Here is a 22,947-nt window from a genome sequence, read left to right as displayed (position 1 = left end):
CATAGACATCCTTTTTGTCACTTATCTACTTTTTGGAGACTATGTCAGCTTTACTATTGTTTATGACCGGCATAAACAGAAAAGATTCTGCAAATGCTGGAAATCCAGTGCAACACACACAAAATGCTGAAGGAGCTCAGCAGGTCGGGCAACATCTGCGGAGAAGGATAAAAAGTTGACGTTTTGGGCCAAGACCCTTCATCAGGAAGGGTCCTAATAAAGTCCTGATGAAGGGTTTTGACCCGAAACATCAATAATTCATTCCCCTCCATAGATGCTGAGTTCCCCCATCATTTTGTGTGCACTGCTTATGATTGGTATATATATATTCATATAAAGAATTTAGGATAGTTTGATCAGACAATTTAAAAAAAAATCTTTAGAGATATAGCAGGTTAACAGGCCTTTCAGCTCAATAATCCCATGCAGCTCAATTACACCCATGTGATCAATTAACCTACTAACCAGTTCATATTTTTATTTTAATGTTAAGTTATTAGTCATTTTAATTTGCTTTATTAATAGAATTTAACAGTCCAATTATTGTTATTTCCTGGATTGCTCCCTGTATTAAAGTTAGATACCTTTTCAGAATTGCTCCAAAATAGAGTTGTACAGTGTAGAAACAGGCCCTTCGACCCACTGTGTCTCTACTGACCATCGCACCCATCTACAATAATCACAGTTGCCTTCATTATTTCCCTAACCCTCCGTGCTTAATCATTCAAGAATATTTAAGATGACTCCTAAAAGATTTTCCCTGTTCCTGCCTCAACTAACCCCCTTTTGCAGCTGATTCCAGATACACCAACGTTGTATCAACCAACATCCTCAGATCCTCTTCAACTTCCTCCTTTCCAACTTAAAACATATAGCCTTGTAGTTTTGGATACTTCGACCATGAGAAACAGACACTGGCTATGTATCTTATCTATGCCTCTCACAATTTTACATACCTCTGTTATGTCTCACTTCTCAACCTCCTGAATTCTCTGCTGACCCTGAACTCTTTTCCTTCACATTTTCAAAAGCCTCCCACTTGCCAGAACTCCCTTTTATATGCAAACAGCTTCTCCCAACCAAATTGTGTGTGTTTCTGCCTAATACGATTTAAATTAGCCTCCCCCCAATTTAGTACTCGGACTTGAGGACCAGTCCATAACTATGTTGAACCTAATGGAATTATGGTCACTGGCCTCAAAGCGATCTCCAACTGACACAGCAATCACTTCTCCAGCCTTATTTCCTACGAGACGGTCAAGTGTAGTCCTTTCTCTATCAGAACGATAGAGAACATTACTTAACAAATTCTGCCCCATCTAAGCCCTTAGCACAAAGGTAGTCCCAGTTAAGATCAGGGAAGTTAAAATAACTTACTATTACCATGCTATTACTCCACTGTCAATCTATGATTTCTCTATATCGATTCCCCACTGATTATTAGGGGACCTTTTGTATAATCCTATCAAAATGATCACTCTTTTCTTTCTTTAAATGCTAGCTACATCACCTTTCTGAATTTAATTGTTTATTGAGATACAGCATGGAGTGGGTCTGTCCGGCCCTTTGTGCCATGCTGCCCAGCAATCCCCTGATTTAATCTGAGCCTAATCACAGGACAATCTACAATGACCAATTAACCAACCAACCAGTACGTCTTTGGTAGGAACCCACACGGTCACGGGGAGAACGTACAAAGTCCTTACAGGAAATGGCGGGAATTGAACCTGGATTGTATTGTAAAGTATTATGCTAAGCACTACGCTACCATGTTAGTGCCCCAGATATCCTTTCTCGATTCTGCTGTGCTGTTTCCCTTGATCAATGGTGTAATTCTCTCTCCTCTCTAAATCCAATTGTCCTCTCCAATATTTTCCCTAACATATTAGCAAAGCAGTTATATGGTACTGCTTCAAGTGACTAAGGACAGGTCGTGCCTTATGAGCCTGACTGAATTATTTGAGGAAGTAACAAAACACATTGATGAAGGAAGAGCAGTGGATGTAGTGTATATGGATTTCAGATTTTCTAAGGCATTTGATAAGGTTCTCCACGCAGGACTCATTCAGAAAGTAAGGAGGCATGGGATCTAAGGAGACCTTGCTTTGTGGATCCAAACTTAGCTTGCCCACAGAAGGCAAAGGGTGGTTGTAGATGGCTCGTATTCTGCATGGAGGTTGGTGACCAGTGGTGTTCCACAGGGATCTGTTCTGGGACCCCCTTCTCTTTGTGATTTTTATAAATGATCTGGATGAAGAAGTAGAAGGGTGGGTTAGTAAGTGTTCTGATGCCACAAAGGTTGGGGGTGTTGTGGATAGTCTGGAGGGTTGTCAAAGGTTACAACAGGACATCGATAGGATGCAGAACTGGGCTGAGAAGTGGCAAATGGACTTCAACCCAGATAATTGTGAAGTGGTTCATTTTGGTAGGTCAAATTTGAAGACAGAATATAATATTAATTGTAAGACTCTTGGCAGTGTGGAGGATCTGAGAGATCTTTGGGTCCATGTCTGTACGACACTCAAAGCCGCCGTGCAGGTTGACAGTGTTGATAAGAAGCCATATGGTTTGTTGGCATTCATCAACCATGGGATTGAGTTCAAGAGCTGTGAGGTAATATTACAACTATATAAGAGGCTTTATCAAACCCACTTGGAGTACTGTGTTCAGTTCTGGTCACCTCACTACAGGAAGGACGTGGATACTATAGAGAGAGTGCAAAGGAGATTTACAAGGATGTTGCCTGGATTAGAGGGTGTATCTTATGAGGTTGAGTGAACTTGGCCTTTTCTCCTTGGAGTGACATAGGATGAGATGGGGATGAAGAGTATTGATCGTGTGGATAGCCAGAGGCTTTTTCCAGGGATGAAATGGCCAACATGAGAGGGCATAGTTTTAAGGTGCTTAGAAATAGGTACTGAAGGGAGGTCAGGGGCAATTTTTCCACACAGGGAGTGGTGGGTGTGTGGAATGAGTGGAAGATGTTGTTGAGTTATCGTCGACTCAAGGCAACCCTACGGATAATGTAGTTGTCCATAGGGTTTTCATGGCAAGGTATCAAAGCGTATTGCCAAATACTGCTGCAGCCCAGGTTGGGACCATAAGATATAGGAGCAGAATTAGGCTATTTGGCCAGTCAAATCCACTCCGCCATTTCATCACGTCTGATCTAATTTTCCTCTCAGCCCCAACTTCCTGCCTTCTCCCCATATCCCTTCATGCCCTGACTGATCAAGAATCTATCAGCCTCTGCCTTAAATGTACATAAATACAGTCTCCACAGCTGCCTGTGGCAAAGAATTCCACAGATTCACTACTCTCTGGCTGAAGAAATTCCTCCTCAACTCCATTATAAAAGGACACCCCTCTATTCTGAGGATATGTCCTCTGGTATTAGTTTCGCCCACCATATGAAACATCCTCTCCACATCCACTCTTTCAAGACCTTTTATCATTTGATAAGTTTCAACAAGGTCACCCCTCATTTTTCTAAACTCTATTGAATATAGGCCCAGAACCATCAAACATTCTTCATATGACGAGCCATTCAATCCTAGAATCATTTTTGTGAACCTCCTTTGTGCACTCTCCCATTTCTGCACATCTTTTCTAAGATAAGGGGCCCAAAACTGCTCACAGTGCGCCAAGTGAGGTCTCAGCATTACATCCTTGTGTTTATATTCTGGCTTTGAAATTTATGCTAACATTGCATTCGCCTTCCTCACCACAGACTCAACCTGCAATTAACCTTCAGGGAATCCCAAGCACCTCTGTGCGGCAGTTTTTTGTACAAGTCACGTTGCAATAAGGAAACCTGACAACCAATGTGCTTACAGCAAGATCTCAAGTTTATTGTCATCTGAATGCAGATATATACAACCAAACTGTAGGAGCCATCTGTCTATTTATTGTCTGTCTATATTTTACTTGTGTTGTGCATCCTCACTCTGGGATAAGATAATTTGTCATGTGGGTTTGGCTGGCGATAAAAATAAATGAATATTAGTTCTGAGTTCACCTGCTTGGCGGCATAGCGAGGGGGTGAGTGGTGAGCACATATTTTTTTGCTGACTGCTCGTCTTTGCTTGAATTTGATCCAATTACACTAGTCTCGTTTGCTTTTGCCTTGCATGAACTACGGAAGAGACGAATGATTTTATTGTTGCTTTGTAATAAAGGATTAAACGCATGTTTTCGACTTGGAATTCAGTTAGTTGGAAGCACAGAACTCCCTCACTTAGCCTCTCAGCGACTTTGAGTTTGTTTTCAAGTAGATGCTACACAGGTGAAACAATGTTCCTTTGTGAACCCACAAAATATATATCAGACACAGCACATAAAATAAAATATTGCAACAAATAAATTAAGAAAATATGATTCAAAGTGCATGCAGTGCGCAGCATAGGGGAACAGTACAATAAACAGTAAACAGCTCGCTGACTTAGTGATGAGACCTTGCTGATTACAGGGTTTTTTTTAGTCTCACAGCTTACCATATAACCATTACAGCACAGAAACAGGCCATCTCGGCTCTTCTAGTCCGTGACGAACGCTTACTCTCACCTAGTTCCACTGGCCTGCACTCAGCCCATAACCCTCCATTCCTTTCCTGTCCATATATCTATCCAATTTTACTTTAAATGACAAAATCGAACCTGCCTCTACCACTTCTACCAGGAGCTTGTTCCACACAGCTACCATTCCCTGAGTAAAGAAGTTCCCCCCTCGTGTTACCCCTAAACTTTTGCCCCTTAACTCTCAACTCATGTCCTCTTGTTTGAATCTCCCCTACTCTCAATAGGGAGTATTTGTTTGAGGGAAGAAGCTTTTATCAGGTGTGGCAGTCCTAGACCTGATGTTCCTGTACCTCCTTCCTGACAGTAGTGGGTCAAAAAGATTGAGGAGTGGGTGGTAGGGATCCTCAACAATGCTTCGAGCCCTTCACGTACAACGCTCCCACCATTTGACAAGCCTCTCTATCTCCTCTCAGTATGCAGACTCATCATTGTTGCTGATGAGGCCAACCACTGTTGTATCATCAGCAAACTTGATGACACAGCTTGATCCGGATCTGGCTGCGCAGTCGTGTGTCAGCAGGAGGAACAGCAGCGGGCTGAGCACACAACCCCGGGTGACACCAGCGTTCAGCGTGAGGGCACCTGAGATGTTGCTGCCAGCTCATAACGACTGGGGTCTTCCCAACAGGGCGTCCAAGATCCAGATGCAGAGAGGAGCGTTTGGCCCCAGCAAAGACAGCTCACCCACCAGCCTCTGTCGGATGATTGTCTTAAACGCCAAGCTGAAGTTGATGAACAACAGCTTGGCATATGAGGCATTGTTTTCTAGGTGGGACAGGATGGAGTGGAGGGCTGGGGTTACAACATCATCAATGAAGGTAGGATTTTATACAATCCATTACCAGCTGCACAAAGAGAACTTCATGATTGTTGAGGTTTGTGCCATGGGCTGGAATCACTTAGGCAGGCTACCGTCCTGACTGGATAATCTGCTTTACAATTGTTCTTCAAGAAATAAATATTGGCTTAGAATATGGATATAAGCAACTTCACCACTCTTCATGGTTCATAGCTGAGGGATGGGTAATGGGGACAAACTCCCACTTCCTATTAGATATTCCCAATGGCCTGCGTCTCAAATAGCCTCTGACAACCTAGTCCAGCTCCTGGCCTTCATGTATGGCTTAGCTGCTAAACCCAGTGAACCATTTCTACTGACAGGAGAAGGGGCAAAGGTGGGTTACTGGAACCTTAAAACAAGTTGTTCTGGGCATTTGGGGCTCATCAGCTGTGGTTGGCGGCTCATCCAGGAGAAGATCATCTCTGATCTCAAACCTCCACTGCCTCGTGGCTACACCCACTCATGGGGAAGGTTTAGGGATTAAACCCCTAGGGGAAAAAACCCGAGAGTTGGAGTCTTAAAGGCAGCCCAATGTTGAGTTTAATGCTGAGTGGCAACTCCTGCCAAGCTGCTGGTGCCAATCTGTATCAGTCTCTGCCATTCCTTTGGGTTCATCAGCTGCGTGGAGAGGGGAAAGCTGATGCATGGACAGCAGCCTGCTCTCCATGTCGTACTGCCCTGCCTTGCATATTGATCTGGACAGCTAGGGTGCAACATCCATGCTCGAGCCCAGCCACTACTAGCAGTACTTGTTGAAATGGTGTCCAATAATCTTTCACTGTGTCAATGCAACACTGGAGTGCCAAGCTTAGATTTTTGTGCTTAATGTACAGCTCTAAACTGAAACTGGAAACCAGGCCGGCCACATCATTGGTAAGGCTGCTACCAGATGAGATCAAGAAATGGTGTACGTGTATCTGATCAAATCCCTGACTCCTTATTCATCTTGTTATAGCCTGGGCAAAAGCTTGAGAAACACATGAAACGTAGGCAGTTGATTAAGCAATATTGTGACTGAACCACATAGTCTGAAATTGAAACAATCTATCACCATGTATTTTTGTAATTTTAAAAACATTTGAGCCCAACGGAATAAATGAATCTACTGCAACATGAAAACAAGAGGAGATTAGAACCATTATCCAAAGAGTAATGAGGAGGTTTGTAATAAACCGCAGAATGACATAAATAGTAAGTCGTTTGGGCAGACATGAAGCAGATGAGATTTATTACCTGCAAGTGTGAAGTCATCCATTTTGGTGGAAAGAAAAGGAGAATCATTATAAACAAAATGGATGGGGCAGCACGGTAGCGTAGTGGTTAGCACAATGCTCTACAGTACCAGCGACCCGGGTTGAATTCCTGCCGCTGCCTATTAGGAGTTTCTACATTCTCCCTGTGACCACGTGGGTTTCTCCCAGGTTCTCTGATTTCCTCCCACAATCCAAAAGCCTACCGATTGGCAGGTTAATTAGTCATTGTAAATTGTCCTGCGATTTGGCTAAGGGTGAATTAGGGGATTGTTGGATGGCGCTACTCCAAGGACCAGAAGACCCATTCTGTGCTGTATCTCAATAAATTAAAAACAAACAAACATAGTTATGAAGAGCATGCAGGGACAAAGGGACATGAACATGCAATGTGCATACATCTCTGAAGATGTAGGAGAGTGTTAAGCTATGCTTATTACTTCACTTATTGAAGCATACAATGCAAAAGCAGAAAGACGCACAAAATGCTGGAGGAACTCAGCATGCCAGGCAGCATCTCTGGAAACATCAACTGTTTACCCTTTTCCATAGATGCTGCTAGGCCCGCTGAGTTCCTCCTGCATTTTGTGTGTGTTTCCTGAATTTCCAGTATCTGCAGATTTTCTCGTTAATGGAAAAGCAGGAAGGCTATAAAGAATCTTTATAGAATGTTGATAAGGCTATAATTTGTGAATTCTGTCTTATTCTGATCATCATACTTTAGGAGAGAAGTGAAGGCCCTGGGAGTCAAGAAAAGATTTACTGCTGTGGTTCTGAAGGTGAGGGATTTCAGCTACAAGAACAGGCTGGAAAAGCTGTAGTTGTTCTCCTTGGAGTAAAGAAAAAATATAGAGGCATTGAAGCTGATGATGTGTGTTTGGGAGTTAGAGTGAAGCCATTCCCATTAGTGGCATGGGATTGGACACACAGATTGAAAATTCATAGTGGGGTGGCAGGAAAAAAAAGTGTATTTATGTCCAGGAACTGACAGCCTGTAAGTGCGATGAAAACACAGATCTTCACAGGCCTTTCAAATGCTAATTAGACAAGGACTTGAAGGAAAATTCTGTAATTCACAGTTCAACAGGAAAGGACAGAGTAATGGACCTGCAATGCTTTCACCACTTGAAGCTACTATGAGACTCAAAGGGCTGAATGGTTTCCCTCTACATTGTAATAATTTTATGATTCTATCTAATTTTAATGGAAAAAAAGGATTTAAGGAAGCTCTTGGTTTGAAATAAAGTCTAGGATAAAAATATTATTGAATAGTGTTTCCAAGGAAAATGGATAAGAGAAGCATTCTTTTGAGAAGGGGAAATAAAAGCAATTTCCAAAATTTCAATGACAAACTTGATTCATGATTACAGAGGAAAGGATTCTGATAAAAATTTAAGTAACATCTGATCATCAGCCGATGAATTTATAACCAAAACAAAAAATGGCTCCATGGCTCTAATTATTGCCATCATATAACATTATATGAACAACCTGCAAAAATTGAATTAAAACATATCCACCTGGATTTTTTTTTTTTGGTTAAAGGATATGCCTCTAGGAACTCAGAATATAAAAATGAAATGCTCATAAATAAAAGATACCTTATCATGTGAAAAAATATTGAAAAACATTAATTTAGAGGCTCCAGGAGTCACAGAGACATCAGAACCAAGTGAGGAAAATTCCTACCTCTACACGTTCTTCCATTAGGTGACATCGTATAACCAACCTCAGGACAGGCACATTTATAACTGCCAGGTAGATTCAGACAGCGGAATGTACAGACAGTGCCTCCACTTTGAGCACACTCATCAAAATCTGAAATGAAAATTTCCGACTGTAAACACAACAAAGTTCAAAGGCATTCCACCACTAGATGGCAGCAGCATAAAGATCCTGATCCACATCAAATAAATCCACCGTTGTTTCACAAAATGGATTTCATTTCCAATAGTTTTTTTATTAAACTAATTTATCTTGCCCTAGACACACCAAAACTGATGTTTTTATTAAATTAATGAATATTTAGAATAAATAGCAAATACACATTCACATTTTATGTTCTTATGAAGCTATTCCAGCTTTCTAAAAAATAATCTTTTTATTAAAATGCTTATTTGACCAACCTGATTTTAATCTCCATTTTCAAATATACCAGAGAATAGAAGTAGAATAAAAATACATTTGGTGTTAGTTTTATTAATGAAATACTGTGATTGTTCAGTTTCTATGAGTAAGGACTGAACAATCAGATCCATTCCATGTACATCGATTTATACACATCAATATTAACTGTCAAACAGAAAATCAATGTTACTGATTTAATTTTCCATTTGCTTATGATTTCTATTCAATGGGATGGCACATTACAAATACTGATTATGGCTCCTCATTTCATTATCAATTTATACTTTACACACTTTACGTCAAGGAATACCAGATAAATGTTTCAGCACTGTGGTTCAATAAAATAGAGCTCACTTCTACAGCAGCAGTAATATCAAATTTCTATTTTGTCAGGGACATTAGATGGTTGTAGCACTATATTGTTACAACGAACCTAAGATTTCCAAGTCATAAAAAGCTAGTTTGCCTTCAAAGGTTCATTTTATTGTCAAAGTATGTATGCATGTACAATCCAACTCTGATATTCATCTTCTCCAGACAGCCATGGGATTTGTCGAAATAAAAGACATCAACTCACCTCCCCCACCCTGGCACGAAAAAGAAAAAGAAACAAAATTCACAAAGCCCCAAAACCACCACCCCCTCCCTCACAGAAAAAAGCAACAATAAAAATCAAATCCTCCACCCCCTCCCCGGCAGGAAAGTAACAGCAACAATAGCATGAAAGCCCCCAACACCACATCTCACGCACAAAGAACTAACAGATCCTCCACCCATCTTCACTATGAATATAGTTTATGATATAATCTTGAACCAAGGCCAATCATCTTCCTTCCTTCAAGCAAATTAGAAGCCAATTCCCATTCACCACTCTACAAACTTATTACAAGTTAGACCTTATCTATGTTTCTTTTAGAGGAGGAGAAGGTTGAATTTTATGTTTCATGAGGTGATTGATATGGGGAATTCCGCCCCCTTTAATCACTGGCTGCACAAGCATCTTTATCTCACTATTCGTGGTGATAAGCAACAAAGTCAGGTTGACCTTGTGCCTTCAGCTAAAATAAAGTGTTTAGTAAACACAAGAGATTCTGCAGATGGAAGAAATCTTGAGCAACACACACACAAAATGATGAAGGAAATGTGTTATCTGTTTGTTTAGCCTTGTCTGTTATGCATTCTCTATACCGCTTATCTACAAAGCAATGTCAACTATCAAAGTACAAGTAATTGCTGAGTGGACCATGCTAGCAGCTTATTTTTATGGTAAGTGCAAAGATAATCCTTTACCAATATGAAGTAAAAGAACGTTGGCCTTCCACATTGTTTCAGTAGTGGAAAGAGTTATTATCCTATGTGGCAATAGGATTATACAATTTTAATCTTTACTGAGGAATGTACATTCTTACATTGGAGCTGGTTCACCAAATTGATTCCTGGGATGAACGATTTGTCTTCTGAAGAATAACTAAACAAGTTGAGCTTAGGTATTCTGCATTGCATGGTTATTATGTTGGCAAGTCACATGAGTGGAGGGGTGGGAAAAGCGAACAGCTTGGTTTATGTATTCATGCTTTGTCAGTCTAGGGTCAGTTAGAGCTAGAGACAGCCAGATATGGTAACTTTTTTGTTAATTGCTTAATTCCACTTAATTTTGCTTAATTATGTTTAATATCAATAGTTTTATCACTTCAGGATTATTTTGCTAATTGCTTAGTAAAGGATTGAATCCATTTCCTCAACTTTAAACATTATTGTTAGATTGGTTCATACAGGATAACTGCCTGTACTTGGTCTCTAACAGCGGGTAATGGTTTGTTCGAGTAGTCACAATGATCATTATCATAGGATTGGACACAAAAATCTGGGATAATCTGGAAGTTGGGAGTGGGAAAATCTGGAATTTGGGGGGAAAAAATTCAGAATAAGGGGTCACCTTATTTTGGAGATAAAGCAATTTCTACACTCAGAGGTTTGTGAATTTTGGAATTCACTATCTCAAAGAACTGAGGAGATAGAGTAATTGCATATATTCAAGGCCAAAAATTTTGGTTTGTAAGGCAGTCGAGCACTGTAGAGAACAGTCAAAAAAGTGGAGATGAAACCAGACCCTCATATACACTTTTATATGGCCTAATCTGCTTCTTAAAATCATATTAGCACAGTGGTGCATTTAGTAGAGTTGCTGACTCTCAGCTCCAGCAGCCTGGGTTCAGTCGGGAAGCTGAAGGGCTGAGATGGCCTGTGTTGGGCTAGAGGACTGTGTATGTGCTTCAGTGGGTGGGTGGAGAGGAATGGGCTTGATCTACTGTTGTTATCCTGTTGTTTCTTGTGTTCTGCGAACACAGTGAGCATGCTACGTTGGTAGCAAAATGTGTGGTGACACTTTGTCAGCTGGCCCCAGAATATCCTTAGGTCATGTTGTTTGTTAATGCAAATTATGTATTTCACTGTATGTTTCAATGAAAATGTGATAAATAAAATCAATCTGAATCAGATTTCGGGCGCTGTGTGTGGAGTTTGCACATTCTCCCTGCTTTTTTTCTCTAAGTACCCTGGTTTCTTTTCACATCACAAAGATGTGGGGACTGGTAGGTTTACTGCCCATGATAAATTGCCTGGTCTGCAGTGTATAGTAAAGTCTGGGAGGAGTTGACAGGAATGCAGGGAGAGCAAAATAGGATTACTGTATGATTAGTGTAAATGAGTACTTGACGGTCCCTGCTGTGGGTCCGACAGCCTGTTTCCATGTTCTATGACTCCATGACACATTTGGAATTAGTATGTGCTGTGCCCACTGAACATGATAATGGGTTAGCATATTATCCTGCAGGATTTATGGGAGTAATCCTGATGTTGAAGCAATCTTTACAAGTGACAAATGTCACCTGACATTCATGGTTTAATTTAGAAAAGACTGTCGCGGCCAACTTCTTGAAAGGAATTATCAAAGCAAGCATTGTGATAAAGGAGACCTCAGATTCAATAAGTTATAGAGTACGCAAGTCAACAATTGCGGTCAGAGTGTTTAAAAGAGTTCAAAGTATATTTTATTATCAGAGTAGAAATATGTCACCACATACAACCCTGAGATTCATTTCCCTGTGGTGTATTCAATAAATCTATAGAATAGTAACTAGAACAGGATCAATGAAAGATCAACAAACTGTGCACACGCAAATATAAACAAACAGCAATAAATAATAAGAACATGAGATATTGAGATAAAGAGTCTTTCAAAGTGACTTTCAAGGACTCATCATAGCTGGCTATGTTGGAACATGATGAAGAAGCTCAAAGGAAAACTCCAGAAGAGTCTTTAGAATGGCACAGAAATAAAAGGATGAAGTAAACAGCAGAAATGGAGCCATCTGCAGACAGTGGTGGGGCTATCTCCAGCTCAGTCATGAATATGGATAGAAGCTGGACAAGAAATCACTAAGCCTGCATCACAGCACTAGCTTTCTGTCAGTCATTGTGCAAACTTGGATGAAGATGAGTAGTCTAGTTTCCAGGAAGGTTGTATAAACTATTAAGCTGATGGTAAAGTGCAAAGCTCAGTACACTAGTGAGGAGAGATGGAAGGAAACTCTCAGTACAGTCACCAGCCAGATTGTCGTCTAGTCATAATAAAGTAGATGGAGGAATGAATGAATAATCAGATTGGATTTAAGTGGTGAATATAAGAAGGATGGAAGAAGAGTAGGAGGGACCAGTCAAGAACAAGAACACCAGAAGATCATTATGACTATTCTCACATGACAAAGACCATGACAATCACAAAAGCTTCCTCATTTTTTAGAGGACGTTCACTAAATCATTGGTGTCTTATTGTACTGTGTAAGTTGAAGCTAAAATACAACTTATTATTTTAAGAAGTGCCTATTCATTCCACCAGTTTCAATATTCTACCTTAATGTAACCTTCTGTCAATTAAACCTTTATTGACACATAAAGAGAGAGAGGAAAGCATTCTTGGATCAAAAGTGCTTCTACTTGGCCCTCATCTAAACGAGTTCAATGCCTTTACAATGCCCTCCTAAGGAAAATGGAAAGAATGTGCAATAAACTCTTGGAAATACCTTTGGGGATAATCTAATCCTCATACATGTCTCCAGAGAAAAACTCAAAATATACATTTTAATCAAGACTGTCATCCAAGCTGAATCTCTTGTTTGAAATTGAGTGCCTTGGTGATGTAGCTCCACTTCACCAACTCAGTGAAAGCTTTCTAACTATCATAGATAGATAGATAGATAGATAGATAGATACTTTATTCATCCCCATGGGGAAATTCAACATTTTTTCCAATGTCCCATACACTTGTTGTAGCAAAAACTCATTACATACAATACTTAACACAGTAATAATATGATATGCATCTAAATCACTAACTCAAAAAGCATTAATAATAGCTTTAAAAAAAGTTCTTAAGTCCTGGCAGTTGAATATATGTCCTGGCAGAGACATATTAGGAGTAAATTTTGGTAGATTCTTTAAATTATAGGCAAGGTCCTCATATATGATGCAGATGTTCGTGAACTGACTAGCTGTTCAGCTGTTACAGGGGCCGGTTTAGTTTTAGTCACAGTGGCATGGGATCGAAGATAGATAGCAGCCAGGGAAGGGCAGACTGGCAGATTTCCCTTCTGAAGCACAATTAATGATCCAAAAGTGGTAGTAATGACAAGACATCAATTTCAGAATGGTCATTACTTATTCTATATTTTTACTTCATATTAATTTAGTTAATTTTCTAGCTGATGTGGTGGGATTTGAACTTCTGGTTTTGAGTCATTAATTTAGATCTCTGCATATGACGATGAGCATGCAACTAAACCACTGGACCCATAATATCACGCTAGAAGATTATAGTGATTACAATGCCGCATATTGCAGAACAGAGTGACGATTGATGCAAAAATAGGTTTTTGCTTTAATCTGGTTCTCCTTACCCACACAGGAATGGCCATCTTGTTCACTGAGCTGGTATCCTTGCCTGCAATAACATTGGTAGGAGCCGTAGATATTCGCACATTCCTGACCACAGACTTTGCTCTCACATTCATTTATATCTGTAGAGAAATAAATGCAGATAGATAACATCATCCAATGTGCTTCATTATTGTGGTGTCTGATTTTGCTGACTGCTTCAAAACCTTTACAGATTTAGATCGGAATCGTATTACCTTTTCCCACACCAGGATAGATTATTAATAAAACATACAACATAGAATAGTACAGCCCACAATGTTGTCGTAACCAATATAAATCTACTCCATGATCAATCTAACTCTTCCTTCCTACACAGCCCATAACCCTCTGCTTTCCTTACATCTGTGTGCCTAATTAAGAGTTTTAATCACTTCTGCCTTTATCATCTCCCTCAGTAGTGCATCCCAGGCACCCACTGATTCCTGTGTGAAGAAAAACTACCTCTGATGTTTCCACTAATCTTTACTCCACTCACCTTAAACACATACCTGGTAAACACCGTTGCCACCCTGGGGGAGAGGCCCTGGATGTCCACCCTAATCAAGCCACTCCTAATGAATGGCTCAGTGGTAGTTCATTTAAATATCAGAGAATGTATACAACATGCAACCAGAAACCTTCATTCTTTGCAGACATCCATGAAACAGAAGAAAACCCCCAAAGCATGAATGACAGAAAATGTTAGAAACCCCTCGTTCCCCCCACACACACAAGCAGCAACCCTATCAACTATCATCTGTCAAGTCATCTCTCATCCTACCACCCTCCAAAGAGAAAAGTCACAGCCCATCCTCATAAGACATGCCCTTTAAATCAGACAGCATCCTGGTAAATCTCCACTGCACCCTCTCTAAAGCTTCCACATCCTCCTTATAATAAGGTGACTAGAACTGAACACAACACTCTAAGTGGGGTCTAAACAGTTTTATAGAACTGCAGTGTTCACTTGTGACTCTTGAGCTTAATCCTCTACTAATGAAGGTCAGTATACTATACACCTTTTTAAACACCCTATCAACTTGCACCGTAACTTCGAAGAATTTGTGGACTTGGATCCCAAGATCCTTATGTTCCTCAACACTGCTATGAATCCTGTCATTAACCTTGTATCTGCCTTCAAGTTCAAATTTACTAAGTATATCACTTCACACATTTCTAGATTGAACTCCATCTGCCACTCCTCCGCCCAACTTGCATCCTGTTGTAACCTACAACAACCTTCAACACTATCCACAATACCTCCAAACTTTGTGTCATCTGCAAATTGACTAATCCAACTTTCCACTTTCTCATCCAAGTCATTTATAAAAATCATAAGGAACAAGGGTCCCAGAACAGATCCCGGCAAAAAACCACAAATCACAGACCTCCAAGAAGAATACACTCCATCTACTACCACCTTCTGCCTTCTCTGGGCAAGCCAATTCTAAATCCATGTAGCCAGGTTTCCATGGATCCCATGCCGCAGGACTTTCTGGTTAAGCTTACCATAGGGCAGGGGTCACCAACCTCTTTTGCACCACGGACCAGTTTAATATTGACAATATTCTTGCGGACTGGCCGAAGGTGGGGGGGGGGGAGGTGTTAAGCATGACTGGAATACAGCGATACTCGAAGGAGATTCCTTACGTCCAGTCTATTCCGCAATTTAGTTTACGTGGCTATCAGCACCTGCTTCTGTCCCGCTTGCTCACGTTTTTTCCGCTCAAAAAGGTTTGTCTTTAAGTACAGTGTGCTTGGACTCAAGGTGCCTCATTAGACAGCTTCTGGGCCCGAACTCCAGCTTCCCGCCCGCCCGCCGCCAGATGCCTTGGCCAGGTGCGGCTGGTTGTGGGTGGGGTGAGAGGACAAGGTAAGGGCCGGAGGTGTACAGTCCGGGGCCACGGCAGTCGCAGTCCAAGGAGAGCGACCAACCGAACGAGGGATGCGACAGGGCACGCACCCACCCCCCTTGTAGGATCTATTGGCTGACAAAAGTTTGGCTCGAGGGATGACTTTCAGTAGATCGCAGCGAGGTAGCTGCTCCGCTACTTACAAAACCCTGAGCACGAATTAGGTCGTCTGCGAATATTTTAGCTCCGTGTTCCCCATGAACATTCGGTGTGCTAAACAGGTTTCGAGGCGGCACCCATCTGTCCGCACTCCAGGCCAGTAGCAACGGCGCTTCTCGCAGGCCACACGAGGCAGCCGGTTACCTGAGGCCAACCAGTGATCCCTGGTGCGAGAGTATCACTGCGTTTAGGCGACTGATGACCTCGCGTGGGTTCAAGTTCAACAGTGGGTGTGACAGGAAATGAGGAAAGGTGCAGCTGACTCATATCGTTTCATATCACCAAATCATATTGTTTCCTCGTGACCCGGCAGCACATGCTTTGCTTATAGGGACCACTGCCATAGGGAACCTTGTCAAAAGCCTTACTGAAATTCGTATACTACACATCCACCAAACTACCTTCATCAATTTGTTTTATCACCTCCTCGAAAAACTCAGTTAGGTCCGTGAGATATGACCTGCCCCTCACAAAGTCATACTGACTATCCCTAATAAAATAATGCTTCTCCAAATGCTCATAAATCCCATCACTAATCATCCTTTCCAATAATTGCCTACCATTGACTTACTGGTCTATATTTTTCATGATATTCCCTTTCTTGAACAACAGAACAACATTTGTCATCCTCTAATACCACTCCCACATCCACGGAGAAATAATCTGGGGTATATTGCATCTGGCCCTGGAATATACTGATATTACAAATAAGGCAGGAAAGCTCATCTATCCTAGTTTTATAATCTTATGAAAATTGCGCAATCATATTTCACTAAATAAAAAAGGTTTCTTTTAGCGTTCTGATTAGCAGTTTTTAGAATGACTATTAAGGCTTTTTATAAATAAATATAACTTTGACATCAGAACAATAAAGTATGCATGCCCGAGTTTCTGCAAAGGGAAGGACCTAACAGTTCTGATGACCCTTATGGTTGACACTGCTAGTCAAGGCTCACATCTGAATATTTTTTGAGAAAATCACCAAGGTGACCAGCAAGTGAGGAAATAGTGGCTTCACAAAGGGAATCTTTGGAAATGAGAAAGAAACAATATTCATGCTTTGGGGATAAATCTTCTAATCACAAAAGGTATTATAACTCTCCTCACACAGAGGAAAGTTTATCTGTGTAGAATTTCTGCTTTCAAGGGTCGGCACAAGAAGAATGCTTTAGGGCTTCCACTCACCTCACACTGGTTTTGCTAACTGGACTTCCTTCCTCCAGATTTTGCACTTACCTGTCTAGGACCATGAGGGCACAATTAGTTGGAATTGCAAGAATGAAGGAGAAACACTAAGGGAATGAAAGGTTAGACCAAGTTTTTTTCAGAGAAGTAGTTATGAGGATGAAGATGGCCCATTCTGGATGAAGAAGCTGGTTCAAATATGAGAAGGCTTTCTGCTTTACAGTTGAATGAGTGGCTAAGTAGCTGGTCTGGGGGAGGAGGGGGAGAACTTTGGATACACAGATCATTGAGCTCTCTTCCAAGACAGGTAAGAACTGTACAAGGTTGAGTTGCACCAAAACAGAAAGGTATCAATGTCCTCACAGGGAGGCTTGCTAGTGCTACATAGGAGGAGTTTAAATTGGTTTGGTAGGGGCTGAGAACCAGAGCAGTAGATCAACAGGTAGAAACGTTGAAGGGAAGATAGAGTTTTGGCCAAGGAGGTCTGAAAGTAAAAATAAGTAGGGCCAGGTTAATGAACACAGTGGAACTGTTGGGCTAGTGTTACTGGAGTATTATGATAATGGCAGGAAAGCTTAGAACCTGGAATAGCTCCAACATCATAGATTATTAGAGATATTAAAGATGGACAGCCTGATGATTCTGAGGTGATAGAAATGGAAGTAAAAGGGGTGGTTGGCTGGTGGGGAGCGTGGTTGCACTATTGATCAGGCAGAATTTCACACTTAGAGAGGAGATAGTGGAGGGCTTCTCAAGTAAAGCAAACTGGTTCAACAATAAGAAAGGAGAAATGGGTGTGATGGGGTTAGATGGGGTTATACCATAGGCCTCCCAATTGCCAGCAGCAGATAGGGTTGCAAATCTGCAGGTTGGTTATGGGGAAGATGTAAAGCCAACAGTGTTGTTATGATGGGTTACTTCAATGTCCCAATATTGCTGGGGTGCCCTTGGTGCCAGAGGATTAGATGGGAACAGAATTTGTTAGGTGTCTCCAGGAGGATTTCTTGACAGAAGATATAGATATTTCAAGCATGGCAGGGACAATATTAGACCTTGTAGCTCAGAAATGGGCTTTTGGCCAGGTGGTTGAAATTTCACTGGAAGAGCATTTTGGGAATAGATTCAAAACTCTTATTCACATAGCTATGGAGAATGGACCTCAAGAAAAAGAGCTAAATTAGCGATGGGCAAATTATAACAATACTAGGCAAGAATAGGGCAGGTATTGGCTAAATCCACATCCGGGAGGGTGATTTCAAAGCAAATTGATTGGAAGTCAGGAGCAACTTATTCCCATGGGGAAGAAAGACAAGAATGGCAAGGTCTGGAAACCATGGATGAAGAAGTGTATTGCAAATTTAGTCAAAAAGAAAATGGAAGCAAATGTAAGATTCAAGATTGTTTAATGGCATTTCCTGCACACAAGTGTAAAGGGAAATAAAATAATTGTTACTCCGAATGCAATGCAGAACAAACAAAAACACAATAATAAAATAAAAAGATACAGAAGATAGTTTATATACATAGATTGATGGTATGTCCATGAGGTGACACTAGGCACAGGGGTGTTTGTACATAAGGTGACTTTCAGAAAATGATAAACTATTGGTGGTTGGGGGGGGGGTGGAGGGGTGGGCTAGTGGGTGGAAATCCTGATTAACCTTACTGCTTGGGGAAAGGAACTGTTTTCACTCTGGTAATGCTAGTGTGGATGCTACATAGCCTCTTCCCTAATGGGAGTGGGGGAAACAGTCCATGAGAAGGGACCGTGGAATACTTCAGGATGTTACTGGCCCTTTTGCAGTACCTTTGTGTATATATGTCCTTGATGGTGTGTAGACTGGTGCTGGGGATGCTTTGGGCAGTTTTGACTGCCCATTATAGAGCCTTCCTGTCTGCCGCAGCACAGTTTCTCTACCGTGCAGTTTGTTAGGACACTCTCTACAAAGCATCTGTAGAATGACACGAGTATGGATGTGCATAGTCCAACTCTCTTCCTTCTTCTCAGAAAGTAGAGGCATTGGTGAGCTTACCTGATTGTGAAGGATGTACTTTGGGACCATGAAATGTTGTGCAAGATGTGCACTTCCAGGAGATGGAAGCTGTTTGCAGTTTTCATTGCTGTGCCACGGCAAAGAGGGGTGCGAGTAGTGTGAGTTCTAAAGTCAATAACCATCTCCCTTGCCTTGCTGACATTGAGGGAGAGGCTATTTGCCTGGCACCAGGCCTCGAGCTCTTTCACCTCCTCACTGTAGGCCATCTCATCATTCCTGATGGTGAGCCACACCACTGTCATTTCATCAACGAACTTGACAATGTGATTACTCTGCTGTGAGGTCATATATCATGTGTGAGGAGCGTATACAACAGAGCGATGGGGCGGGGGTGGGGGAGCACCCATTCAGGATGATGTGGAGGGAGTGGTGGTTGCACATCCTGTCTATCTGTCCGTTCATTAGGAAGCCCTACACCCACTTGCACAGTGGTGTAATTACACTGAGGGATAGGAGTTTGTCCACCAAGGTCTGTGGGACAATAGTGTTGAATGCTGAACTGAAATCCAGAAATGGCGTAAGTGTTCTTGGTTTCTAGGTGCGTCAGAGCCAGGTGCATGACAAATGCTGTGGCACCTGTCTTGGAGCCATTCTGTCGGTAAAAGTTTTGATGGTAAGGTTTCGGAAGCTGAAATTGGACAAGACCATTGCAGGACATAAAGGGAGCAGGAAAGAAATTAAACACAGAATCAGGATAGCTAAAAGTGACCATGAAATGTTCTTGGCAGAAGAGTTAAGAAAAGCCAAAGGCACTTCATATATACATTACTAAAAGAGGGCAACTAGGGAGAGGGCAGGACACTCAAGGACAAAAAAATAAGAAATATTGGCTAGAGCCAGAGGAAATATACAAGGTACTAAATGAGTGTTTTGCATTGATATCCACCAAGGAGGAGGACACAGAGAACAGTAAGATCAGAGAGGGGTATACTGATATTCTAGAGCAAGTTCATATCAAGAAGGAGGCAGTGTTGCATCATTATACTGAAGAATATTAAGGTAGATAAACCCCCATGGCCTCTATCTCAGATTATTGGGAGGGAGGGAAAGGAGAGGAGATTCCCTTGACAGTAAAGTAAGCATCTTCTTTAGCCACAGGTAAGGTCCAGAGAACTGGAGAATAGCCAATGTAGTTCCTTTGTTTAAGAAGGGTAACCAGGAAATTATAGGCCAGTGAATCTTTTATCATTAGTTGGAAAAGTATTAGAGCGGATCCTTAGGGACTCACATTTGGAAAAGCATTGCATTATTACAAATAATCAACATGACTTTGTGCGGGAGGTCATATCTTAAAAACTTGACTGAGTTTTTCAGGAGGTGACAAAGATGATTAGGGCAGCGAATGTTATATACATGAAATTTAGTAAAGTTCTCAACAAAGTCCTTCATGCTAGGCTGATATTAAAGATCAAAGCACACTAAATCTACAGCAACTTAGATTCAAAAACTGGCTTGCCCACAGAAAACAGAGGTTAGTAGTGGAGATGTTATTCTGACGGGGTCTCTGTGACCAGTGGTGTTCAACAGGGATGAGTTCTGGGATTTCTGTTGTTTGAGATACATAAATGATTTGGACAAAGATGGGAACAGCGGGGAGGGTGGTCAATGCAAACAGCAGTATATACGCCAATTGGAAAGATGGGCAGAGAAATGGCAGATGGCATTTAATTTGGACAAATGCCAGATGTCACACTTTGCGAGGTCACATGTAAGAGGAAAGCACACAGTAAATGGCAGATCCCCTAGGAACATTAATCTACAGAGGATGTAGGTCTGTAGTTCACTTTAAGTGGCCACACAAGTAGATATGGTGGTAAAGAAGTCGTATGGCATACTTGCTTTCATTGATCAGGATGTAGGGTATAGCCGTGTCTCAGCTTTATAAAACTCTGGCAAGGCCACATTTGGAGTGTGTTTGCAGTTCTGGTTGTTGTATTACAGGAAGGATGTGAAGGCTTTGGTGAGGTTGTAAAAGATGTTCATTCACCAGGATGTTTCCTGGATTAGATCATTAGGTATAAGGAGAAGTTAGAAGAACCTGGACTTTTTTCTCTGGAGCATCGGGGCTGAGGTGCAACCTGATAAAAGCATATCCATTACAAGAGGCACAGACCTGGTAAAGACACAGCATCTCTTCCCTTGGGTGGAACTGAAAAATGCTTGAGGGCGTAGCTTTAAGGTGAAAGAGGGAAAGCTTACAGGAGATTTACAGGGCTTTTTAAAAAAAACCCGCAGAGAGTGGCAGGTGCCCCATAATGCAGGGCCGAGTAACAATGGTGAAAGCAGACACAATAACATTTAAAAAGCATTTTGAGACACATGTTAACCGGCTGGGAATGGTGAGATGTAGACCAGGTAGTTTAAATTGACATGGTGATAGTCACAGATTTCATGGGCCAAAGGACCTGATCCTGTGCTTCATTGTTCTATACTCCTTGATTTTTATGTTTGGGAGTGAAGAAAATATTCAGGAGAACAGATAAGACGACAGTTTGGAGTAGTCTCTGCACTGCAGAATGAAACTGCAGTGGAAATTAAATTTAATCAGTAAGAGCAATGAGATAGATGTGAAGCAATGTGTTGAGAGCTGATAGTGGGAGATAAGTTAGATGCAGTTTGCTTATCATATCATAACCTAAGGCTGAGGAGATATCAGCAATGTTGGTCTGGGACACACTTCAAGATCTAAAAGGGCTCCGTATTGAAAGGTTGGGGTGAGATAGAAAGATCACTAAATACATCAGTGTTGCCATAGAGAACTGGCTGGAGGCAATGGTGGGCTCTAGTTAGAAAGGCTACTGAGGAAAGAGTGAACTAATGGTTTCAAGGCCTGAAAGTGACATGCAAAATAATGGTCTCCAATCATTCCCTAACTTCCACTTTGTCAGTGATGGTGGCCAAGAGGATCTAAAGTTTCTTGAAGGAGAGGATTGAGTGGATATAATGATTGTAGTGACGTGGAAGACTTTGTTTGGAATCATGAAAAAATAAAACCTCACCTTGTCATCAAAAAATCTGGGAAAACTTAAAGAGGTAAGAAAGGGGATGACTCAAGCTCCTGAAACACCGCTGCAACATTTTCATATCGAGTTAAGAAACCCCAAAGCTTCCAATAATTTATGGTGATCATGGGGGATTTCTAAACAAGGAGAGATAGTCTCCATGAACTTGGTAATTGAATTAAACATAGAGCATAAAACCTAGAAGCTGGCCAGTGGTGTAGTGGCATTAGCAACAGACCGAGGCGTGTGGTCCCGGGTTCGAATCCAGCCGACTCCTTGCACGCTTTCCACCTGTGCTGGGTTGATCGTCGAGCTAATGACTCGGCCTCGTAAGAAACAGACAAAAATTCCAAAGAAATGCCAAGGCTGCCGCCCGATACACCCCAAGGTGTGGAAAGGAACCCCATCAAAACATACAGTAGAACACTACAGCACAGGACAGACACCTCAGTCCGTGATGTTGTGCCAACCTTATAACTGTTCTAAGGTAAATCTAACCCTTCCCTCCTACATAGAGTCTACCACCAATCTTAGCAAGCATCCCATCCCACATACCCACCACTCTCTGTGTAAAAAAATTATTTCTGGCATTCCCCCCTATATTTTCCTCCAATCACCTTAAAATAATGTCCCCTCAAACTAGTATTGTACCCCCCACATGGTGAAAATGGCTAATACAAATTGAAGATGAAAGATTATATAATACTGTTAAACAATCAGGCATTAAACGTGTATCTTCTGTAGGATACAATCTTATTAATGACAATTTTAAACTACTCTTTTTGTTTCTCACACCGCACATTATATGTATTTAAATACAGTATGGTTACAGGCTCAAGCTGACTCATGTTTTTTTTCCCCAGTT

At 41.4% G+C, this 22,947-nt stretch overlaps 1 protein-coding gene across 4 annotated transcripts in view; it reads right to left on the bottom strand.

Moving 5' to 3' along the window:
- The window catches only part of fbln2 (fibulin 2), a 215,866-nt gene that overhangs the window by 14,232 nt on the left and 178,687 nt on the right, over window positions 1–22,947 (bottom strand). For all 4 annotated transcript variants that reach the window (XM_073072167.1, XM_073072165.1, XM_073072164.1 and 1 more), the window contains 2 exons: window positions 13,751–13,870; window positions 8,358–8,486 (listed from right to left, as the gene is read on the bottom strand). In XM_073072167.1, coding sequence (XP_072928268.1) covers window positions 8,358–8,486; window positions 13,751–13,870 — 249 coding nt within the window. The remainder of the gene's footprint in view (window positions 1–8,357; window positions 8,487–13,750; window positions 13,871–22,947) is intronic.

Source organism: Hemitrygon akajei, chromosome 19 (genome assembly GCF_048418815.1).
Source record: "Hemitrygon akajei chromosome 19, sHemAka1.3, whole genome shotgun sequence".
NCBI classification, from domain to species: Eukaryota; Metazoa; Chordata; class Chondrichthyes; order Myliobatiformes; family Dasyatidae; genus Hemitrygon; species Hemitrygon akajei.
This window is presented reverse-complemented; position numbering and strand designations above follow the sequence as displayed.